Source organism: Candida jiufengensis (assembly GCF_024610255.1).
Source record: "Candida jiufengensis strain CBS 10846 chromosome Unknown scaffold10, whole genome shotgun sequence".
NCBI lineage: Eukaryota > Fungi > Ascomycota > Pichiomycetes > Serinales > Debaryomycetaceae > Lodderomyces > Lodderomyces jiufengensis.
Genome location: NW_026261570.1, coordinates 239,762 through 261,925, shown reverse-complemented (window position 1 = coordinate 261,925; position 22,164 = coordinate 239,762). Strand labels below are relative to the sequence as shown.

At 29.6% G+C, this 22,164-nt stretch overlaps 10 protein-coding genes across 10 annotated transcripts; 5 read left to right on the top strand and 5 right to left on the bottom strand. All coding sequences in view use genetic code 12, as the record gives it.

Moving 5' to 3' along the window:
- Positions 1-2: 2 nt before the first annotated feature.
- PLC1 (phosphatidylinositol phospholipase C) lies at positions 3-2,696 on the bottom strand (the record flags this gene model as incomplete). Its single annotated transcript, XM_051766426.1, has 1 exon — positions 3-2,696. One exon carries the CDS (start codon positions 2,694-2,696, stop codon positions 3-5), a length of 2,694 nt encoding a protein of 897 aa, XP_051617383.1.
- A 289-nt stretch (positions 2,697-2,985) lies between these two features.
- Positions 2,986-6,369, bottom strand: KGF54_005609 (phosphatidylinositol-3-/phosphoinositide 5-phosphatase; the record flags this gene model as incomplete). Its single annotated transcript, XM_051766425.1, has 1 exon — positions 2,986-6,369. The coding sequence occupies one exon, from the start codon at positions 6,367-6,369 to the stop codon at positions 2,986-2,988; it is 3,384 nt and encodes a 1,127-aa protein (XP_051617382.1).
- A 147-nt stretch (positions 6,370-6,516) lies between these two features.
- Positions 6,517-7,149, top strand: KGF54_005608 (nucleotide diphosphatase; the record flags this gene model as incomplete). The annotated part of the gene is made up of 1 exon (XM_051766424.1): positions 6,517-7,149. One exon carries the CDS (start codon positions 6,517-6,519, stop codon positions 7,147-7,149), a length of 633 nt encoding a protein of 210 aa, XP_051617381.1.
- Positions 7,150-7,251: 102 nt separating this feature from the next.
- Positions 7,252-7,965, bottom strand: KGF54_005607 (uncharacterized protein; the record flags this gene model as incomplete). The annotated part of the gene is made up of 1 exon (XM_051766422.1): positions 7,252-7,965. The coding sequence occupies one exon, from the start codon at positions 7,963-7,965 to the stop codon at positions 7,252-7,254; it is 714 nt and encodes a 237-aa protein (XP_051617380.1).
- A 710-nt stretch (positions 7,966-8,675) lies between these two features.
- Positions 8,676-9,257, top strand: KGF54_005606 (uncharacterized protein; the record flags this gene model as incomplete). The annotated part of the gene is made up of 1 exon (XM_051766421.1): positions 8,676-9,257. The coding sequence occupies one exon, from the start codon at positions 8,676-8,678 to the stop codon at positions 9,255-9,257; it is 582 nt and encodes a 193-aa protein (XP_051617379.1).
- Positions 9,258-10,149: 892 nt separating this feature from the next.
- Positions 10,150-14,478, top strand: SPT6 (chromatin-remodeling histone chaperone; the record flags this gene model as incomplete). Its single annotated transcript, XM_051766420.1, has 1 exon — positions 10,150-14,478. One exon carries the CDS (start codon positions 10,150-10,152, stop codon positions 14,476-14,478), a length of 4,329 nt encoding a protein of 1,442 aa, XP_051617378.1.
- Positions 14,479-14,559: 81 nt separating this feature from the next.
- KGF54_005604 (uncharacterized protein) lies at positions 14,560-15,852 on the bottom strand (the record flags this gene model as incomplete). The annotated part of the gene is made up of 1 exon (XM_051766419.1): positions 14,560-15,852. The coding sequence occupies one exon, from the start codon at positions 15,850-15,852 to the stop codon at positions 14,560-14,562; it is 1,293 nt and encodes a 430-aa protein (XP_051617377.1).
- A 534-nt stretch (positions 15,853-16,386) lies between these two features.
- Positions 16,387-16,944, top strand: KGF54_005603 (uncharacterized protein; the record flags this gene model as incomplete). Its single annotated transcript, XM_051766418.1, has 1 exon — positions 16,387-16,944. One exon carries the CDS (start codon positions 16,387-16,389, stop codon positions 16,942-16,944), a length of 558 nt encoding a protein of 185 aa, XP_051617376.1.
- Positions 16,945-17,551: 607 nt separating this feature from the next.
- On the bottom strand, positions 17,552-18,040 carry KGF54_005602 (uncharacterized protein; the record flags this gene model as incomplete). The annotated part of the gene is made up of 1 exon (XM_051766417.1): positions 17,552-18,040. The coding sequence occupies one exon, from the start codon at positions 18,038-18,040 to the stop codon at positions 17,552-17,554; it is 489 nt and encodes a 162-aa protein (XP_051617375.1).
- A 1,577-nt stretch (positions 18,041-19,617) lies between these two features.
- Positions 19,618-22,116, top strand: DBF4 (protein serine/threonine kinase activating protein; the record flags this gene model as incomplete). Its single annotated transcript, XM_051766416.1, has 1 exon — positions 19,618-22,116. One exon carries the CDS (start codon positions 19,618-19,620, stop codon positions 22,114-22,116), a length of 2,499 nt encoding a protein of 832 aa, XP_051617374.1.
- Between the last annotated feature and the right edge of the window lie 48 nt (positions 22,117-22,164).

Genomic DNA, 22,164 nt, shown 5'->3' with positions numbered 1-22,164 from the left:
TGTTATACAAATTCATAAGATATTTTAACAAATAATGAAGAATATACCAATTGTTCTCCAAATAAATCATTGAGAAATAAATATCTATAACCTTGCTTTAAATAGTTTAATTTTATAACTAAAAGTGCTAATGGTTGAATTTCTGATTTATCTGATACAACAGAATTTACAATAAATTTCACAAACACAAAATCTTTTGATCCATTTATAATTCCACTAAATTTTTCATTCCAAATTGGGTTAAATCCATTATCTAATACAAGTGATGTAGTTTGTTGTGACATAGATGGAGAATCCCATTTTATTGAATCAACACCAATAATTTCAAATGAAACAAAAGGATTTATAATATCATCTAAAACATCTTTGGGTTTGGGTAATTGATGAGCACTAATAATAGTAAAATTAAATTTAATTTTGTCATGTTCAGGTTTCAATAATTTGTAAAATTTAGAACTTTTTATAATTGGTTTACGTAACTCTGGAGGTTTCAAAACATACCCATTCTTATTAACACCTTCAAACATAGCTTCATTCAATTGTTGACCTAAGTCATAAGTTTGCCAATTTGTTGCAACCATTTGAACACCATGTTCCCAGTAAATTATAGGATTAAAATTTGTTGACTTTAATCTCATTTTTGATGGGTAAACTCTTACAAAATATTTTCTATTATGTTTATCTAATGATGTTTTTTTAACTTCATCTTTTAACATTTTATCTACTGTTTTTTCACTTAATGAAAAACAATGATTGTATATCTTAGATTCTGGTAATGAAAAATTTCTAAATTTTATACCTTGAATATATATTCCTAAATCACTTAATTGATCTATTATTTTAGGAACTTTTGATTTTTTCTTGAAACTAAAAGCTGAATTTGTACTTGATTTTGAAGATCCATTATCTTCACTGAATGAAGTTGTGGTGGATGTAGTAGAAGTAGTATAACTTCCACCTTCTGTTTCAATTAAATTACTAAATGGACTTGTCTTTTTAGCTTTTATCAAAAATTTATGTTTCATTTCCTCAGGTGATGGCAATATAGATTGATTATTTACTGGTGAAGTTATCATACTTGTTCCCAAAGTTTCTTTCAAAATGGAAACCACTTTTAATTGATATGATGAAGAGCAATTAATTTCTAAACTTATAATTAATGGATATGGAGTTGTAATAAATGCAAATTTTTGAATCGTTTTAATGACATTTGAGAACTTTATTGATCTTGTAAACGTTCTACCATGATTAACAACAGGTTCTGATTCTTCACCAATTTCCTCATCTGGTCCATCCCATACGTCAATTTCAATACATCTACACCCTCTTTGTAAAGCTCTAACATATCCATCAATCGAGGAATCACCAACAACTTGTCTTCCCGTTAAATAAGTGTTATGTGATGATGATATAAAGTAATCAGTTAGTGGGTAAGTAAAATAATTTTCGGATTCAACATTTATAATTGGATTACAAAAACTTGACAATAAATAGTTATTCAATTCATCGATCGACCAATATCCACCTACTTGAAATCTGTCAAATATCAATTGCATTGTATCTTCATCTCCAGTTTCATGTTGTATTTTTTTATAAAAATACTTAAAATTGTTAAAAGTGATCCCATTAGGATTTGAATCTGATTGAATTTTCCAAATTTGATGTAAATCATCTCTTTGTTTTAGTATAGAAACAAACGTCTTGAATAGATCAAAATTTAAACCTGCATCTGATTCACATACTTGATTATATATTGACTCCAAATACTTTTTATTAATATTTATATTTAATCTCTTGGCATACTTTAAAATATCATTAAAAGTTAATGATTCCCGAATTTGCTTTTGAGATTCATCTCGATTCAAAATCAATTTAATATGAGCTTCATTTAAATCTTTCAAATCAACTAAAAAATCTTTAGCTAGATGATATCTCAACTCTTTCAAATTCATGATAGTTGAACTCAATTTTTTGAAATCATGTTCAGTATCAGCTATTAGATGTAGCATCTTTAAATTGCCCTTTTTTTGGTTGTAATATATAACAGTCATCCATTTATTTTCAAACTCTTTGGAGATTCTTAATTCTTCTCTATAATTTGAACCTTGTTGTTGAGTATAAAAAAGTTTAATATCATCTAGTGTAAATTCATGAATTCTTTGTGATGAGATTCTACTACTTTGTAACATTGTAGTAGCTGCTAATTTCCAACTGAATATAAATTTAGTAGGATCAATATAAAGTAGAATTCTCTTTTTAGATTTATGTGATATTTTCAACAATGGCATACCTTCTGTATCGAATATATGAGGAATTTTAACATGACCAATTGATTTTGAAATATCAGGATGTAATTCCAAAACATCTTCACCACTAGGGTTAGTTGAGTTTATAAGTCTATCTAATTCAGAATATTGTCCATTTGGTACTTCATTTAAATTATCGTTTGATCTACTATTACCACTTATAATCTTTTTCAAAAAACTTTTACCATTACTTGATCCATTTGATTTAATTTCTTCATTAGATCTTAAATTACTGAAAATGTTGGGTAAATCAGATATAATCGGTGACGAAATTTTTTTTAATAATCCTGGATTATCAAATGATGATCTTGAATTTAAATTGTTGTTTCCACTATCATCACCACTATCTATGGATGTTACTTTATGTAGCTCATCCAAAGTTGAATTCATTATATCCAATTCATTGCAAAAACTAAGATTAATTATATTGGACTTTCGAAGGAATATATATATATACTAATTAATTTGTCTTGTGATCTAAATTTGGTTGTAAAGTGTAAAAACTCTGGCTATATTAATAATTTAAATTTGCAACAAATTTTTTGGTCTATATTAAAGTACCACATACTAATTTTTAGATTTTTGTACGTTTGATAAGCCCCTACAAAAATATTACAAGTTTTAAAAATAGAATTTTAGTTATTACGAATTCTATAATATTTAAATTTCTATAAAATATTTATTTAGGTACTAATGGTTGCCAATCAGACATATTTCTCATATTACGAGATATTGGAGGTGATGGTTTACCATTTTCTTTCTTTTTATCTTCAACACTTTCACTAGATGTTTTCTTTTCTAACTCTTCTGTACTTACTGTTTTTAATTTTGATGATGATAAACCCGAAGGTTTTGAAGGTATCATTGGTTTCAAAGATGTTGTAGAAGTAGTATCATTTGATCTTGCACTTATGGCATTTATTGGTTTTGGTGCCGGTGATCCAATTGGTGATGATGAAGCCAGGTTTGATCTACTTGGAATTAATGGTGATGATGAAAATCCAAAAGGTATTTTGACTGGAGATGGTGCTTCCACTGTTGTTGATGAGTTGGTTTTTCTTGACGGTGGTGGTTTTGGTTGATTATCATTTCCATTCACATATTGATCTGGTGGTGGTGGTAATTTTCTAGGATGTGGTGAGGTTGTTGAAGTGGTTGATGATTGATCTGTAGTTGTTTTCCTACTTGCTGGTGGAGGTGGAACTCTTTTTGGTGCAGTACCATTTGGATTAGGTCTACTTGGTAATCTGGGAGCATTCGCATCAAAATCATCTAATAAATTTAACTCTGTTAAAGTATCATTAGTGAAATTATCATTATGTGTTAACGATGATATTGATGGAGTAGTTGAAGCAATTGAAACTAAATCATATTCATTACCGTGTTCTTTTCTATATTCATCATAATAACCTTTCGCCAATGTTGTCTTTTTAGTTTTATCAATAAACTCTACTTTTGATTTAAATGTAGCATATACAGGTTTGTGATCACTTAAAAGCATATCCATTACTGAATTATAATTTAATTGAGTCAAGTCATTTCTTTTCCTCTTTGTACTTAAAAATAAAATTCTATCAGTCCATGAAGGAACTCTTTGTTTTTCGGTAGTATCATAATCAGATGTACCTTTATCAAATTTATAAGTTGGATAAAATAATACAATACCTTCATTGAACTCATTAAATGCTCCTTTATCTCTTCTTTCTAAATTCAATTGATCACTTCTTAACAAATCATCAAATGCTCCCCTTTCTATTAAATCACGACAATCAGCATTGGACATATTGATTCTATAATTTAAATCACCAAACCAAATTACATGATCATGATCTTGAATTGAATAATTTCTTGTAAATGTCATACCTTGCATAATTGTAGTATAATCATTAAATCGTTCTATAGTTGCAGTGGTACCAGCAGCTAAATGTGATGTAATTAATGCAAATGAAGTAGCACCAAACTCAAATCTAACACCACATGCACCTTTATTAGCAGTCATACCACCTAATCCAGTTTTTTTAGAAGCACCAGATACTTGAGTAACATACTGTACTGACGATTTTTTAACAAATAAAAATAATGACATTGATGCTATTGATTCAGTACGTAATAATGCATATTGTTCTCTTTGTGAGTTTAATTGTTCATTTAGTATTGCTGCCCACTTGAGAGGTTTTGAAACATCAGCATTTAATATTGAGCCAGCATTTAATTCTATTAATTCTTGAAACCCAATTGCATAAATATCCGGAGTAATCTCATTTTCAGGTGGGAATAACCAAGATGTTAAGTCAACTCTATTTGACGGCTCTAATGCGTTGACATTGTAAGTACCTGTAAATATTGTGATATTTTCCTCAGTAGAAAATAAATGAGAATGTTGTTTTAATTTGGAACTAACATATTCGCTGGCCGGATCAAAAATCTTAACCTTTTTGGAGTATCTACCAGCAACACCCAATAACAAGTCAATCGTAGATTGTTTTTTACCATCAACAAAAGTATTCTGATATAATCTAGAAACAGATTTAGTAACATCGGATAAAGCACCTGCAAAATTCATTTTACCTGATCTTGAAAAAGATGATTTTAAAGCATTTGTACCAGTATAAATTTGTGAAATTGCATCACCATTATCAGCCCATAATGCATTATGTCTTTGTATAATACTTTCCAAAGATGCAAAATCTCGACCATGATTAGCATACGATTCTGATTGGTTTTTTATAATGTTCTCCAAAACAGTTCTTGATATAACTTGTTCTATTAGATTCGTACGATCAAGACAATCCAAACAATTCACTCTGAAGACACCATCTTGTCTTGTTATAACTTCTTCATTTTTCAAATCATATGAAAAAAATCCAAATTGTTGCATTGAATCATATAAAAATGGTAAAAGTTTGGTTGCACCAGCAAAACCACCAGCTTGTTTTGTTTCAGCATGGAAATCAAATGCAGTATAATCAATTTCGTTTTTCCTATCACAGTGATTATATAGTTGTTTATATCTATTTGATACTTGAACCTCAGCAGATTTGGTTTTAGATAGTAAATCCACAATATGACAAACTCCATATGATTCGTTAAGTTCTGCAAAATGTTTATTAAAAACTGGCTGAGTAGCCTCTAGTGATCTAGTTAATGTAATTTTTGGATTTATCAAACTTGAATCTTGTTCCCAAAATGTCGGTACGGAACCTCTTACTTGTGTGTATGTGAAAATGTGAGATTTTGATGGATTATTATAAATGAATTCCGTTTCAACGAAATTTGCAACAGCACCGTTATCATCAATACCTCGTGTATTATATCTAGTCCCCGCTCTTTTCCATGATTGTTTTGATATTATACTTATCGAATCTTGACTTCCCACTGGAACAGTTTTAGCAAACCCTCTTATGACAGTTGTTAAGAATTTATTATCATCCAATATTAATTGATTATGAGTGTCCAAATTGGATCTATATTTAATCATTTCATCCATTAAAAATGAATTCCACATATATTGAGGTTGATAATGGTTTAAATTCTCCATATGTTCATCAATACCTCTAGTTTGTAAAGTTGATGTTAAATCAAAATCATTTGAATAATAAAATGAACCATTAGATAATAACTTTCTAAACTCAAAACATGGATGTAGTGTACGATTATATCTTTCATCTTCCATTTCTTCAGCTGTGAGTACAGGGTATCCTTGGTTATCTAGTTCTACAAAATCCCATTCATTGTTATTCAATGAAACAAAATCAACTGAATATATTTTATCAACTGTTTCATGTGCAATTGGCGTTGCAACTTTTGTTAACGCACCAGTTATTACTGCTAAAAATATTTGATCGTCAACATATATTAAACCTAAACATCCAAAGACTTCTCTTTTTAATAACGTTTTAAATCCATCTTCTTTGGAAATCTGAGTATTGGGCACTAATTCTAAATTAACAATTGGTTTTGGTGGTGAATCTGATTGTTTTTTAGTTAAGGATCGAAAAGTTAAACTATAAGTTTCTGAATATAATGCTAATGTTCTTGGATTTTCTTTATATAGAAGTTTCATTATGAATAGATATGCAAATTAAACATGGAATTGTATTTAGTGGCTGTCGTGTGATTAGATTTCGTAGATCAATATCTTGATTTGATCAATAGAACTTGAAATTTAAGTAAAAAAAAAAGCAACTTGATTATTATAAATATACACAAAATGTTTGATACAGATTTAAACCAAAAACTAAAGAATTATCAATTTATATTAGGTTCAACATCGCCAAGGAGACAAGAAATACTACAGAATAATTTGGGAATTAATGAATTCATATCAATTGGTTCAAATTTTGCTGAAGATTTAGAAAAACATGATAAATCACCATTAGAATATGTTCAATTAACAAGTAAACATAAAGCAGAAGCTTTGCTTGAAGTTTATAAAGAGCAGTATAACCACAACAATACAATCATACTTACTTGTGATACCGTTGTTACATCCAATGGTAAAATATTTGAGAAACCAATTACGAAGTCAGAACAGAAGAAGTTTTTCGATTATTATGTTGAACATCCAGTTCTTGAGGTCATATCTGCATTAACTACTATAAAAATTGTCAATGATAATATTACCGAATATTTTGATCATTCAACGACAAAACTCAGATTTAAACCAAACAATCATGACATAATAAATGCATATATCGAGAGTGAAGAAGGTTTGGAAGTAGCTGGTGGGTTCAAATATCAACAATTAGGATGTCTATTGTTCAATGACATGATTGGAGATTATTACAATGTTGTTGGGTTGCCTATTTTGACATATGATCTTTTAATGAAAACAATTAGATGATGAAGTCAAGAGAGTTAATGTATACCATTTGAAACAATTCATCAAATTTACATTATAGCTTATGTACTTTGTAATATTTATTCATTAACATAACCCATGTAATTACCCAGATAAGTAGTCAATACATTTTGTAAGTTCAACAGCATCTTTATGACCACCTCTTAATTCGAACTCATGAGATTTTGTTTCATAGATGATATTCCATCTTCCAGGATATCTTTTTTTCTCTTCTGGTGAAAGTCTAACGTATTCTTTATATTCTGGAGCTGAATATAAATTATCAGCCGCAATAACTGTACCTGGTGCAATAAAATTTAATTTTTCACAAAGACAAAGATCAGGTACATAACTATTTTTATCATGATCAATGAAAACAAAATCAATTGGTGTATATGATGATGATTTTTTCAATCTTTCCTTGAAATCAACCAATGTATATGATGCTTTACCCACAATTATTTCGACTTTTTTAGTCAATCCTGCTAGATCAATTACATCTTGAGCAATCTTAGCAAATTCATGACTGGCCTCAAAACTGTAATATTTAGCTTCTGGATCAGCTATTAATTGACTTGCAAATAACACTGCTGAATAACCTATATATCCTCCCATTTCTATCATTATTTTTGGTTGTTTCTTGACAATTTCTTTAACAATAAATGCTCCTTTATCAGGACCTATATTCATAAACCATTCTGGATATTCATCAATAAGTTTTAACACTTCAGTTGGTTTACCTTTTACCGCATCTTTTTTATCTTGTGGCAAATTTAATATATATTGATGGAATTTTTCTTCTTTTGATTGTTCAACCATGATGTAATTATTGAAATGTAATGGCACCGATTATAACGTTAACTAAAAGGTTGATTAGTTGTTAAGGTAATCAATTGTAAAAATCAGGTGTTGGTGGAAAAAAGGGAATCATTGAAACAATTTATATGGTTTTGAAACCAATTCTCGATCCGCATAAATTTACTATTCCGAAAATACTTTAATTATTAAAATTTATAGATCTTTTTGATAAGGTTATTACCATAAGACCTATTACCTTTGTATTTGTAGATCAAATACCGTCTCGGCATTTGACTATGATAAGAAAAATTATCGTCAATCCCTTTCACTTATGTGAATATGTATAGTTCATTAAATCTATGAAAATTGATGCCGTGTCAAAGAACAGACTATGGATTCTTACATGGCTTAGATCAACTTGATAAGAGAAAAATTATTATATATCGAAAGCTCCTCCGTCTCGGATTATTAACAAAGGCTGTTATCACAATTCAAAGATTAATAGATTGGTTCAAAAAGCTCAACGAATCATATTGAACTACAATTCATCCTGTTGTTGTTTAGTATTTAAATATGAAACATTAAAGTTATACTTTCGGTGTTTAAACTCCTAAGCCATGTTGGTAGCGACAAGATTACAAGGAAATGCTTATTCTTTACAATTAATACCAAATACTGTAGATTAAAATTTATATCAGTATTCGATTACCGTAATATGTCATTAATATAACATGCGTAACATGTCAAGTCTTGCAGAAACTACACCCAACACACAGCTTGATTTGTTGCTTTCAAAGTTTGAAGATTTGAAATCGAAAAGACAAGAAACAATTCGTTTAAATAAGTTAGAAGTATCAAAAGATTTAAGACAACAAGAATTAAGTTATGCACGTTCAAATAATGGCTCAGTTGGCTCAACATTGGATTTAAGAGATGATTTGAGTGAGAAAGAAAAATTAATGGAATATACAATTAAAGAATGTGAAAGATGGCATGAGAAACAACAAAGAAAAGCAAATACTGGAATACAAGATCAAAATAAATTAGCTGAATCGTCTTATTATAAGGAAATCAACGCAATCGAAATTGACAAGGATGCTTACAGATTACAAAAGGAACTACAACTGGAAGGCGCTAGCAATGTTACAAGTAAAAGTACTAAAGAAGAAATGAGTAGATTGATGAAGGAATCAAAAGATAGGAAATTTAATAAGAAAAAGAGAGAAAGATTGGATGACGATGAGGATGTTGGAAATTATATCAATGAAAAAAATAAGCAGTTTAATATGAAGTTGAATAGGCAATACCAATGAATAGTTTGAAAATTATTTGAGATAGAAAAAAAAGTTTTCATTCGAATAAAGCTATTTTAGCGACGACCATTATCATCTGCAAGTGAAGTTCATTAAAAGATTGGGAGTTTTTTAGTTCTGTTGAAGTTTATCAAAAATTTGGGAGTTTTTAGTAGATATCACTATATAATAAATTGGAGGTTTTTTTTTTTGTACAATATTAATTGGTTGATTTTTAGCTCCTAGTGGATCTAATTCTAAACCTTTTCGCGAGTCTTATCCTATACCTCTTCTTTCGATGAATACTATATATTCTGGACATTTAAAATCGTTGATGTATTCCAGATTTCGCGCAGAAATATGCATATTTGCGTAATATTTCATGTATCGAAAAAATTTGAAAAAAATAAAATATATTTTTTACAACCAAGACAAAATCAACCAACCTTATATCAAACACCATATTCATCATTAGTAATTTCAATCAACCAATCAACCAACAAATTACTTATTTGTCTACCCAAAATTTTGTATATTATTATAGGTTAAATTGAATATTACAATTTTGATTTAAAAAAAGTTAATCATTCATTTGTTTTAATTTCCTTTCATTTATTCGAAAAAACGAATCAAGTTTTATTACAGCGTGTATATCCGGCCATCTATTTACTCGAGGATTATACTTTGCCATCCACTTTTGTCGTTCAACGTGAATTTTCATATCAATTTAGTCACTACATTTTCATTTGTCATTAAATCCATTAAATCTTGATTCAGAACTTAAGTTATATTACCCGTAAGTCAATCAACAGCATTCCATCACAATTTAAAACGAATACTGGTCATATAGATTTATCTGCATTTTTTCAATCTTTGCATTAATCTTAGCCTCATACTATCAATTAAACAAAAAATGGAAAGGGAAGAAAATGAAATAAGAAATGAAGCCGATGATCTTTCAGGATCTGAAGGTGAAGGTGATGATTTGCGTAATGATTCAGTCACAGATTCTTCCGAAGAAGATGATGATGACGACAATGAAGAAGAAATTCAAAAAGTACGAGCTGGTTTCATTGTCGATGATGATGAGGAAGAAATAGAAACTAAAAAGAGAAGAAGACACAAGAAAAGAAGAAGAGAACCAGAAACTGAAGGTGATAGAGAAGAAACTAATGATGCGTTAGACGAGGATGATTTAGAATTACTTTTAGAAAACTCTGGGATAAAACCATCAAATCAAGGCAATAAATTTAAGCGTTTGAAAAGACGAACAGATAATGATGAAGATATTGAAGATGAAGATGCTAGTTCTCGAGAACAAGAACGTCAAAGAAAAGTTAGACAAGGAGTAGATGACATTTTTGCGGATGAAGAGGCAGATGATTTGGGAGAAGATGATTTACAAGATAGGGATCTTGGAAATAGACAATCAAGTCATCGTGACGTTGTTGACGAAGAAGACGTGGATGATTTTATTGAAGATGATGAATTTTCTGATGATGACGAAGAAACAAAAAGAGCACGTCAAGAAGAACGTCAAAGATTGAAGAAAAGAAAATCAGGGATTGACTCTAGATTATCAAATGTTGATAGAAAAAGTTTACAAGAATTATTTGAAGCTTTTGGTGATGGTAATGAATATGAATGGGCTTTAGAAGCACAAGAATTGGAAGATGCTGGTGCTGGTAATGATGAACCAACTACGTTAGATGAAGTGTTTGAACATTCAGAGTTGAAAGATAGGATGTTGACAGAAGAAGATAACATGATTCGTATTATTGATATACCCGAAAGATATCAAAGATTCCGTGCAGCTTTAGATTATATTGATCTTGATGATGAAGAATTGGATTTAGAAAAACAATGGGTTGCAAATATAATGTTGGGTGAAAGACCTGGTATTTTAGGTACATTTTTAGAAGAACCTTTTAAGGAATGTGTTGGTAAAGTTGTTGAATTTGTATCAAGGGATTCTTTAGAAGTTCCATTTATTTGGTCTCATCGTCGTGATAATTTGTTGTATTCCCATATAGTTGATAATGCAGAAGGTGGTGTAAGTAGTAGTGTGCATAAATTATTATTTGAAGATGATTTATGGAGAATTGTGAAATTAGATATTGAATATCATTCACTTTATGAAAAAAGATTAAATATAGAGAAATTAATTCAAGCTTTAGATTTACATGATGATTTAACAATGGATATAAAGTCATTGAACACTATGGTTGCAGTTCAAGATATTCATGATTACATTCAATTTACATACGCTCAACAAATTCGAGAATTAAGTAACAAAGAATCTGATTCTAATGAAGAAGAAAATTCCAAAGTCAAAGGTAAAAAACATTCAAAATATGCACTTTATGATAGAATCAAATCAAATATTTTGTATGATGGGGTCAGAGAATATGGTATTACAGCAAAACAATTTGGTGAAAATGTTCAAGATCAAAGTTTTAACAATTTCCAAGCATCATATAGAATCCATGCCACTGATGATTCCACAGAATCACCTGAATTTATCATTGATAGACTAGTTGATGATGCAGATGTATTGTTTAAAGAGGAAAAAACAGCAAGAGATGCAATTAGACGTACTTTTGCTGAAGAAATTTTTCATAATCCAAAACTCAGACATGAAGTTAGAAACACATACAAATCAGTTGGTTCAATAAGTGTAGCGTTAACTGAAAAAGGTAAAACTGCAATAGATCATTATAGTCCTTTTGCCGATATTAAATATGCGATTAATAGATCACCAGCTGAACTTGTTCAAAAACCAGATGTATTCTTAAGAATGCTAGAAGCAGAAAGACTCGGTTTAGCAATTATTAAAGTTGAAACAAGAGATTTCGAAAGTTGGTTCCAGGCTATTTTTAATTGTTTAAAATCAGATGGTTTATCAGAAAATTCAGACAAATGGAATAAAGAAAGAGAACTTGTTTTAAGGATAGCATTTCAAAAATTATGTGCAATGGTTTCTCAAAATACAAAAGAAGATTTAAGGCGTGAATGTGAAAGATTAATAGCACTGGAAGTTAGAGCTAAAATATTGAGTAAAATTGATCAAGCTCCTTTTACACCATTTGGATATGATAAAGGTACTAAACCGAACGTATTGGCTTTGACTTTTGGTAAAGGTGATCAGTTTGATGCCGTTGTTGGTGCATTTGTTAAAGACAATGGTAAAGCTCAAGCTTTCTTCAAATCTGAGTTTAATCCAATTCGAGATTCTGAAAGTGCTGAAAGTTTTATGGGTGAATTAAAAGAATTTTTTGATCATAATTTACATGCCGATAAAGCAGATGTTATTACCATTTCAGGATTTAATATTAACAGTAAAAGATTGTTTGATACAGTAAAGAAATTCGTTGAAGAAAATGGAATAACTGCGAATACACACGACTTAAATGTTGAACATCCACCACTTGTGAATGTTATTTGGGGTCAAGATGAAACTGCAAGATTATATCAAAATTCAAGTGCTGCTAAAATTGATTATCCAGACAAGGCAACAATTGTAAAGTATGTTATTGGAGTAGCTCATTATATACAAAACCCGATTTTGGAGTATGTTTCATTAGGTGATGATATTCTATCACTAACATTTCACGAACATCAAAAACTTATACCAATTGATTTGGTCAAAGAAGCATTAGAATCTGCATTTGTTGATATTATAAATATGACTGGTGTTGAGATTAATGTTGCAGTTCGTGATCCTAATGTTGCTAAATTATTACCTTTCATTGCTGGATTGGGTCCACGTAAAGCATCAGGATTAGTAAGAAATATTGTTAATAACTTAAACTCCACGCTCGCCACAAGAAGTGATTTAGTTGTTCTGGATTTAACACCTGGAACTATATTTATGAATTGTGCATCATTTTTCAATATTCCTGCTGATGATGCTGCTAATGTAAGCTCACAATCAATCGAACTTTTAGACGCAACTAGAATCCATCCAGAAGACTATGAATTAGCTAGAAAAGTCGCAGCGGATGCAATAGAATTAGATGAAGAAGATATTCAAGATATGGAGGAAAAAGGCGGTGTTGTTCAACAATTATATAGAGAAGGTGTTGAAAAAGTTGATGATTTAAATCTTATTGATTTTGGTAGACAAATTGAAAATAAAATGGGTAAAAAGAAATTTGCAACTTTACAAATGATCAAAGAAGAATTAGTCAATAACTATATTGATATAAGAAGACATTTCAAAATTTTGGATAATCAAGAATATTTCCATATGTTAACAGGTGAAACAAAAGAAACTTTCGGTGTTGGAGCTGTTGTTCCAGTTACTATAGTCAAAGTTGGTAAAAACTTCCATGACCCACAAGCAAGAATTAAATGGGCTAAAGTTGTAACTTCATCATTAATACAAGGTAATGTTGAAGAAGATAGAATACCAAGAGATCAGGATTTACAACAAGGTCAAGTTGTCCAAGCTGTCGTATTAGAATTTTATTATGATACTTTGGGTGCCGTTATGAGTTTATTAAAAGAAGATATAAGAAGAGCATCGATACCCAAATTTAGAAAAGAAGGTGGTAAATGGGACTTAAGAGCTGAGGAAGAAGATTGGATGAAGGAAAGGGCGAAAGAAAAAGCTAAACAAGCAAACATTAGAAATATTCAACATCCATTGTACCGTAATTTCAATTACAAACAAGCCGAAGAATATTTAGCACCACAAAATTTAGGGGACTGTATAATTCGTCCATCATCAAAAGGTCCAAATTTTTTAACTATAACTTGGAAGGTTGGTACAAACTTATTTCAACATTTATCAATTGAAGAAAAAACCAAAGGAAGATTTAAGGAATATTATGTTGATGGTAAAAAATATCAAGATTTAGATCAATTAATTTTCCAACATATTCAAACAATGTCCAAAAATGTCGACAATATGGTTCGTCATACTAAGTTTAAAGATGGTAGTATATCAGAGGTTAACGAATGGTTAGAATCTTATACAAAGGCAAACCCAAAAAATTCTGCATACGTATTCTGTTACGATCATAGAAATCCTGGTAATTTCTTGTTGTTATTTAAAGTTAATGTCAAAACTCCAATTACAACATGGCATGTTAAAACTGAACCAGAAGGTTACTCGTTAAGAAACTTCCATTATAATAATATGATGCAATTATGTAATGGTTTCAAACAAGTTTACAAATCAGAACAACAAAGACAAATGCCAACTCAAAATCGTACTTACAACAGCTACAACTACTAAAATGAAAAGCTGATAAATAATTTTAGCTATATAAATAAAAAGTAATGTATAATTATACACAAATTGTTTAGATTCTAATGTTTATCCAAAATTTCTATAACCTATACGTAATTTAGATCTAAAGCTATCACCATCAACATAGGTACCCATTAACCATCTATCACCGCCGTTTGAATCATTAAATTCATTTCTTGAATGTAAAGTTCTTCTGTTTTCAAATATAACACAAGTTCCTTCAGGTAATTTTAGTTCATATTGATTTTGAGGATCATTTATAGCTGACTCAAATAATTTGAAACCACGAATGAAATCATCAAACATTTCATACTCTGTTGTATTGGTTTCCTTCACAGTACCTATTTCAAATGGACCTTGAAATGGTGGTGAATAATTTATAGCGTGAATTTTGGGGAATTTATCATTTGTTATTGAATTATCTTCTATTACCAAAGGTCTCTTGTAATAATAATACTCATTATTGTTATCATAATGATAGGTAATAGGAATTTTGGTTAATGCTTCATAAGCTTTTGGATCTTTCTGTCTAACATACTCAGCAGCCAAGAAAGAATCACAAAAGATATTCTCACCACCTAAAGTTGAATTCTGTATAGCATGTAACATTTGTAAACCTGGTGGTGATTCATAGTATAACAAGTCCATATGTAATGGTAAGAACGTGTTGGTGTATGCAATATTTTTGGCTTGCTTTTTCAAATTTTTAACATCAAATAACGATCCATAGAATGTTGGTTTTATGTAACCAAATTTTCTGGCAATATTAGCAACTGGCCATTGGTTGGTGTTCGAGTCATTCATCTCGGTTAGCTCTGGGATTGGAATATTATTGATGAAACATAATCCATACCTATTTAAGTTATGTAATGCTTTGAAAAATGTCTCTTCATTATTTAAAAAATCTTTGTAGTTATGATTTATAGACGATAAATTTGATTCTAACTCGTGTTTATCCCATATTATTCTGTCATTATCGAAAAACTTACCAACCCTGTTATTTTTAGCAGTTGAATGTTTCAATAAAAATGATAATGGATAAGTTGAATTTACTTTTTTACCATCATTATCCCATTGAACTTTCAAAGTTGGTTCTTCTCCTCCGTCTTCAATTTGTGGTTGTTCTATGATTGATAAGTTTGTTGCTCCTTCTGCTGTAGTGAACAATTTTTGACTTGTTGATTCATCAATTGAATCTGATGATTTACATGAATCTCTTAAAAATACATTTTTAAAAGTTATTGGGTTTTCTCCAATTTTCAACGTTATTTCATTTTTATTGTAATTGAGAATAGATAAGCTTACTGTGGAGTTATGCCTTATTTGATTTACTCTGAGTCTAGTGATCGTTGTTAACATTATATGGACATCGTGGTTGAAAGTAAAGAATTTTGATACAAAATAAGGTGATTTTATTTTTCATATATTTCTGTTACATTTAAGTTTTTTTCTTTACATTTTCAAAAATCCGGGGAAATTTTTCGTTTATGTTTTATGGGCGCAACTAAGGTATTCAATTGTTTATCTGTAGTAGTACAAAAATTTTTTATATTGGTACGTTGACCATTGAGTCTATTTCATTAATATATATTGTTAAATCGGAAACAATTTCTGTATAATTGACATCATAAACAAACCCAATAAAGTTTAACTTAATTGGTAAAAATTTACGAAATGATATTAGAACAATTTTAAATTGAATGCAGGAATTTTCTACCTTCATTTGCATGAAATAAAATAATTTTGCAGTAATTAACATTCTACTTTTTCACTGTAGCCTCACTAATTGGTCCATAATTCATTAATATGACTATAAATATCAGTATATTTAAGCCTTAAAAACTTTGTGAAATTTTCACCATGTCATTTTAAAATTCATTCATTACAAAAGAAATGAGATTAATTGTTTTACTATTATCATTGTGTCAAATCAGTTTAGCTTTTATTCAATTCCCAAATTTAGATAGAAGAGATGATGACTTAATGGATGAAGATTGCAAAGGATGCGTATCAGCTGAACAGATTTTACTGGAAAGATGTGGAAGTTCTGCTACACCACAGCAAGAAAGTGAAGTTCATGAATTTTATTCATGTGTTTGTAGATTACCAAATGAATTCTTTAGACATCTCAGTCATTGTGCTGAAAATTGTGATGAATTTGAGAAGGTAAATTTAAATTATGATGAAAAGTATTTGAGAAATGAATATTGTCGATTAGCTGATCGAATTTCATCAATAATAAGTGAATTACAATTTCAACTATTTACTTCTGAAATAGGAAGAATTAATACTTCATTAATGACTGATCAAGCTGCTGAAACAACTACTGGAAGAACTCAAGGAGCAGCCACTGAAGGTGCAGCTACAACTCAGACTAGAAATTCTGGTATTTCGGTTACATTACCTTCGTCTGTACTTGGTTTCATCTTACTTATTATGATGATGCTATAATTAATTTAAATTTTGTTACATTTTTTAGTTTTGTTGTCTAATTAATTTTTGTACGTGTTTAATATATGGCTGCAAAATAAAGTTTTAGTGCAAGAAAAAAAACAAAATTGAGCTAAATTTGGGTGCAAAAAAATAGCAATTTTTTATCTGATGCATCAAAATAAAAATGTGTAAATAATCTTTTAGTCAAGGTTACAAGAAAACTCCGAGGATATTATAGTTTTTCAACAACAGAATTGAGTTAAATTTTGGTATTTCAATTTATCTTAGTCTGTCACTCAAGTGTGGTAGTAAGAAATAATAAATGGTTTAACTTTTTTACATCTGCATTCAAAAATATTTTAAAGTTGATACAGAAATGCAAAAGGCAATGTCTTGTAGATAGCCTTCATATGTTTGGTTTAGACGATGAATCATATAGAGACCAAAAAAAAATCGAGTTGTTCAAGTTGTGAGCCATTTTTGACTATTCAAATTGTACTACAATAATCACAAGATGAATCCTTCAATTATTTCATTGTTAGTTGTTCAGTTTATTAAAGCTATAGAAATCGCTTAATGTAGAAGGTGATGAGGTTTAATTGAAATATAATATAAACATCTAATATCAGGCATTTTTTCCTTCCATTTCTAATTTGGATTGATAAGAGGTCATAAGTTCATTTATTTTCAAATGATACTCTTTTTTAGCGTTATTCATTTCATCTTTTGATTTTGAATTTTGCAAATTATCTTTATAAGCCTTCCATATGTCAATATTTTTTGCTTCAAAGTCCTTGTCGCTATACTTCTTGTACCGATCTATCAAATATTTTCTTGCCTCTTCTGTCGATTTGAAAGGTGGTACATTCAATTGACTTACTTCTTGATGATAATACATGACCACCTCTTTGCCTAAATGATTTTTTTCAAAGTGATCAACTATGGAGTTGTCGGGATACAATGAATCAGCTTCCAAAATTAAATCTCCATTTGAGGATACAGTTGCGTATACAAAGCTATACGTATCTTCTGGTTGATTTTTTTCCCAAATGTCAAGCTCCTCACAAGTTTTATTTGTTTCAGAATTCGCAACATGGACCGTTGAATCTGTCATTTTTGTTTATGTGTTTTTCAAAACTTCATATCCCATAAAAATTGATGGACATTTTTTAGTATTTGATTATTCGTTAAAAAAAAAGACTGTACGAACGGAGCATTCAATTATCATGATTGGAGAAAAAAGTAAAACCGTTCACTTCACATTTTTATTTAAAAAGAAGGCTTAATCTATTTTTAAACTGTCACTTATTTTTTAGCCCATTGAAATTGACAATTTCAAACCTAACAGATAATTTTGAACTAGCACGAGGGTGAAGAGATTGCAAATTTAGCTGATAACATTGTTTTGATTCATTTGACAAACCGAAATGGGCCAACTATTTGGATCTTTTTTTGTCAATTACCTTGGTGGTCTCAAAGACTTTGCCCAAAGTAACTACTTGCTCATGGTTTTGTGACACATTCAGCCCTGTATCTATCGTAGCTCGAATTAATTTGTAGTGTAAACAGTACCAACAGATGAATTTATAAATTCAATAGAGAGAGTTGGCAGGCAAGACTAAAACAAATTACTTGTGGACCAGGTCATGTTTTGGAAACTGGTTCTTTGCTTGTTTATTAAACCGTCTTTTTTTTTGGTCTTTCATTTAAATTAAGGAAGAATCTGATTACAAAGTTTAATCTTACTAAAGTATGTCGAAAACTTTTACTTCACGTCACGACTACAAGAGATCCTACATTGATAAAATATGTAAATACAATTTCCAACTTGAAAAGTCTTTAAATTCTACAAACAATTCAATCTATTGACATCAAAACGATAGCTTTCAAGAGCACGAATGCTTCAATAAACGTATTACGGAGTTAGTTATTGATTTTCAAGTTATTGCCATTTTTTTTTAATATCTTAAAAGTCAATTGATTTTAGTTATTCAGTACTTGATATAGTGAAGAGTAACAATTCAAAATTAGTCAGTTAAAGTTAATTATGTTTAGTATAGGTGATTTGGTAAATTAAGACGGGTATTCAGAAGTTACGTCACGCCTTTGGAAGATAAATAAGTCTAGAGAAAGTTGAAAGGTGCAGAATGGTAGAGTAATTCTGCAATTCTTGAAGAATAATCAAAATTAAAAAGTGATATTTATCTCACTGTGCCAAAGATTGCGAGATATTCGGTCGTAAGCAGTATAAATGTAGTTCTCGCAAAATATACGCTTTTCCTCTGCGGTCGCATTATTTTCGACCCAAAATTTATGAGAATTGAACTTAAATCTCAAGCGAGAAAAATTAATTTTAATTCTCAGTGTAATTTTAAAAGTAAGTAAGTAAGTACTATATAAATAAAACAAAACAAAATATAGACCATTTAAATTATTTACGTATAATTTAGTGTAATAATTTTTACTAACAATTTTTCGCGTATGATAGTAAGTAAATGATTATTTTTTTTTACAACCAAATATTTATAATATTATAGATTTATAATTAAAAGCAACCAATTTAATACGTTATTTAACTCAATATTCATATATCAACAATCAATTATTTGCATATACACATTACAGCATCATATGTCATCATTATAGAAATAAAGTTATACAATTGAACTTTGAAAATTAGTTAAAGAAAAAATGGATGGGATCGGTGAAAATAAAAACAAATCAATTGGATCTGATCATCAAGTTGTATTTAAAAAGAAGTTTACATCATTATTAAGACCAAGACAACCTTTGAAGGAGACAAATTCTAATCTACCAACATTACCTAGTAAAAAGAATAACAAAAAATCATCAATCGCTTCACCTACAAATTTTAAAATTTATAAAAAGTCATCATCTAATATTTCATTACACTCTTCAGATAATAAATTAAATAATTCAATTCTAGATAAAATTGATGGAAATAATAAATCTAAAACGGAAGATTCAATACCTCAAAGAAAAAATTCTACGACTAGTCCATTAAAAAATTTAGTTTATTCTGCATCTGATGATCAAAACTTGAAGAAACTTGAGATCAAAACTCCGACCAAGGATGTAGGATCCATAGAAGGATCTAAGAAAAGAGAAAGAGATATTGAATCAATTACTGGTAACCTACGGGAAGATTTCACGGAAAGTCTAAAGAAAAGAAAACTTCATGATGTTATGACCAAACAAGATTTTGCAAATTTGAAAAATTCTTTCTCAAAAAGTATAGAAAAAGCAATTGAGGAAAGAGAAAGATCATCAAGAACTAATTCACCTAAATCAAAACCTAACTCACCAAATGCTAATGTGGTACAAGTTGCAAACTCTAATGATGATAAAATTCAAGATTCAAATGCTAAAGAAGCAAAATCACCTTTTATATCAAATCCATTTTATGAAAGCACATTGAACACTTCAAAAGTAGAAAGAAATGAAAGCAAAGTATTGCAAAAAGAGAAAAGTGGAGAAACTATCACTAAACGTAAAAATTCAACCAATGATCTTGATAAACCAAAGTACTTCACCAACTCACTTATAAAAGTGGAATCTAAAGTGGATCCTTTAAAAGCAAGAGTAACTCAACCAACACAAATCTCAACAGCTAATGATTCAACTTTACAAAATAAAATCAACTTAGGTGAAACTTCTGCCCACACACCTACTTCAATGTTACCTCAAAAAACAATCAATCACCTTGAAAAACAACACCAACCTATAAAATCCAAGACCGAACCTACAATATCCACCAAGTCACAGCCTAGACTATTACAACCTATAGACTTCAACTCTTTACATAATAGACGACAACCACAAAATGAAAATTTTAAAAGAGCAAAATTAAATCAAACTCAAGATCATCAACAATTACAAAAACAAGAGGAAGAAAAATTGAGAAGATATCAATTAGCTCAACAACATCAACATCAACATCAACAACAAAGAGCTAGTACCAGATTGCAAGGAGAAGAATTACTACAATGGCAGCAGTCATGGAGAAAAATAATGACAGAATCAATTGTCTTTTTTGAAGGTTCACATGATACCCAACTGATGGAATACAAAAAAGCAATAAAGTATTTAAAATATGTTGGTTGCGAGATAGCTCCATTCTATAAAACTGATGTTACTATACTTTTATCAAAAAGAATATATGATGATAAAATCAACTATCCAAGTAACGATATTTTTTCAAATGTTCCCAAATTTAAAACAAAAGTATGGAGTTATGAAAAATTATTCAGATTTATGGCAAATCTTGGATTAACCGGTTCTGTTGATGATTCCAATAATAGAATTAACAAAAAAGTTCTTCAATCAAGAGATACAAATTCACGTTTATATGATTTATTAAAAGAAGAGAAGATTTATGGATCAACTGATAGAGATCCAACTGCTAAAAGAGATGATTTTCATTATTTTGGTAAAAATTATTTATATGTTTATGATTTAACTCAGACCGTAAGACCAATAGCTATAAGAGAATGGGGTGATAATTATCCGATTTTAAATCTTTCATTAGATGGTAAATGTCCTTTTATAAATGATCCATCTGATCAGAATCTGGATAGGAAAAAATTAAAAAGATTGAGAAAATTTGAAGCATCTAAATCTCATCGTCAAGCTTTAAAAATAGCTACTGAAAAAGTTATACACGGTGTTTCATTATCACCTGATGAATTTGCTGAAACAAGTACTAGTACTGATAAAATTGATGAAACCTCAAGTAATGAACATGCAGAATTTGAGTTTAGACAACCATTAGCTAGGAACTCATCAAATATTCAATCTAAACCAATTGATACAATGGCTTCTGGGTTTAATGGAGCTTCAAATGCTATGCAATTTTCAATGGATTCAAGTTTAAATAGTACAGCAATAGCAGCAGGTAATGGTTTAGGTCCATCTATTTCATTAGTTACATCAAAAAATTTAAATAACTTAAAAAGAAGAATATTTATGAAAAGAAAATCAACCACGGAAAATGCTAAAAGGGAAAAAGAATCAACTCCAGGTTATTGTGAAAATTGCCGTTGCAAATATGATTGTTTTGATGATCATATTAATAGTAATAGACATAGAAATTTTGCTTGTGACGATAACCAGTTTCAAGAAATTGATGAATTAATTTCAATTTTGCATAAAGATAATAATTTGCATTAACGTATATAATTTATTGTAATATCTAACATTAAATATATAAGAAAATTA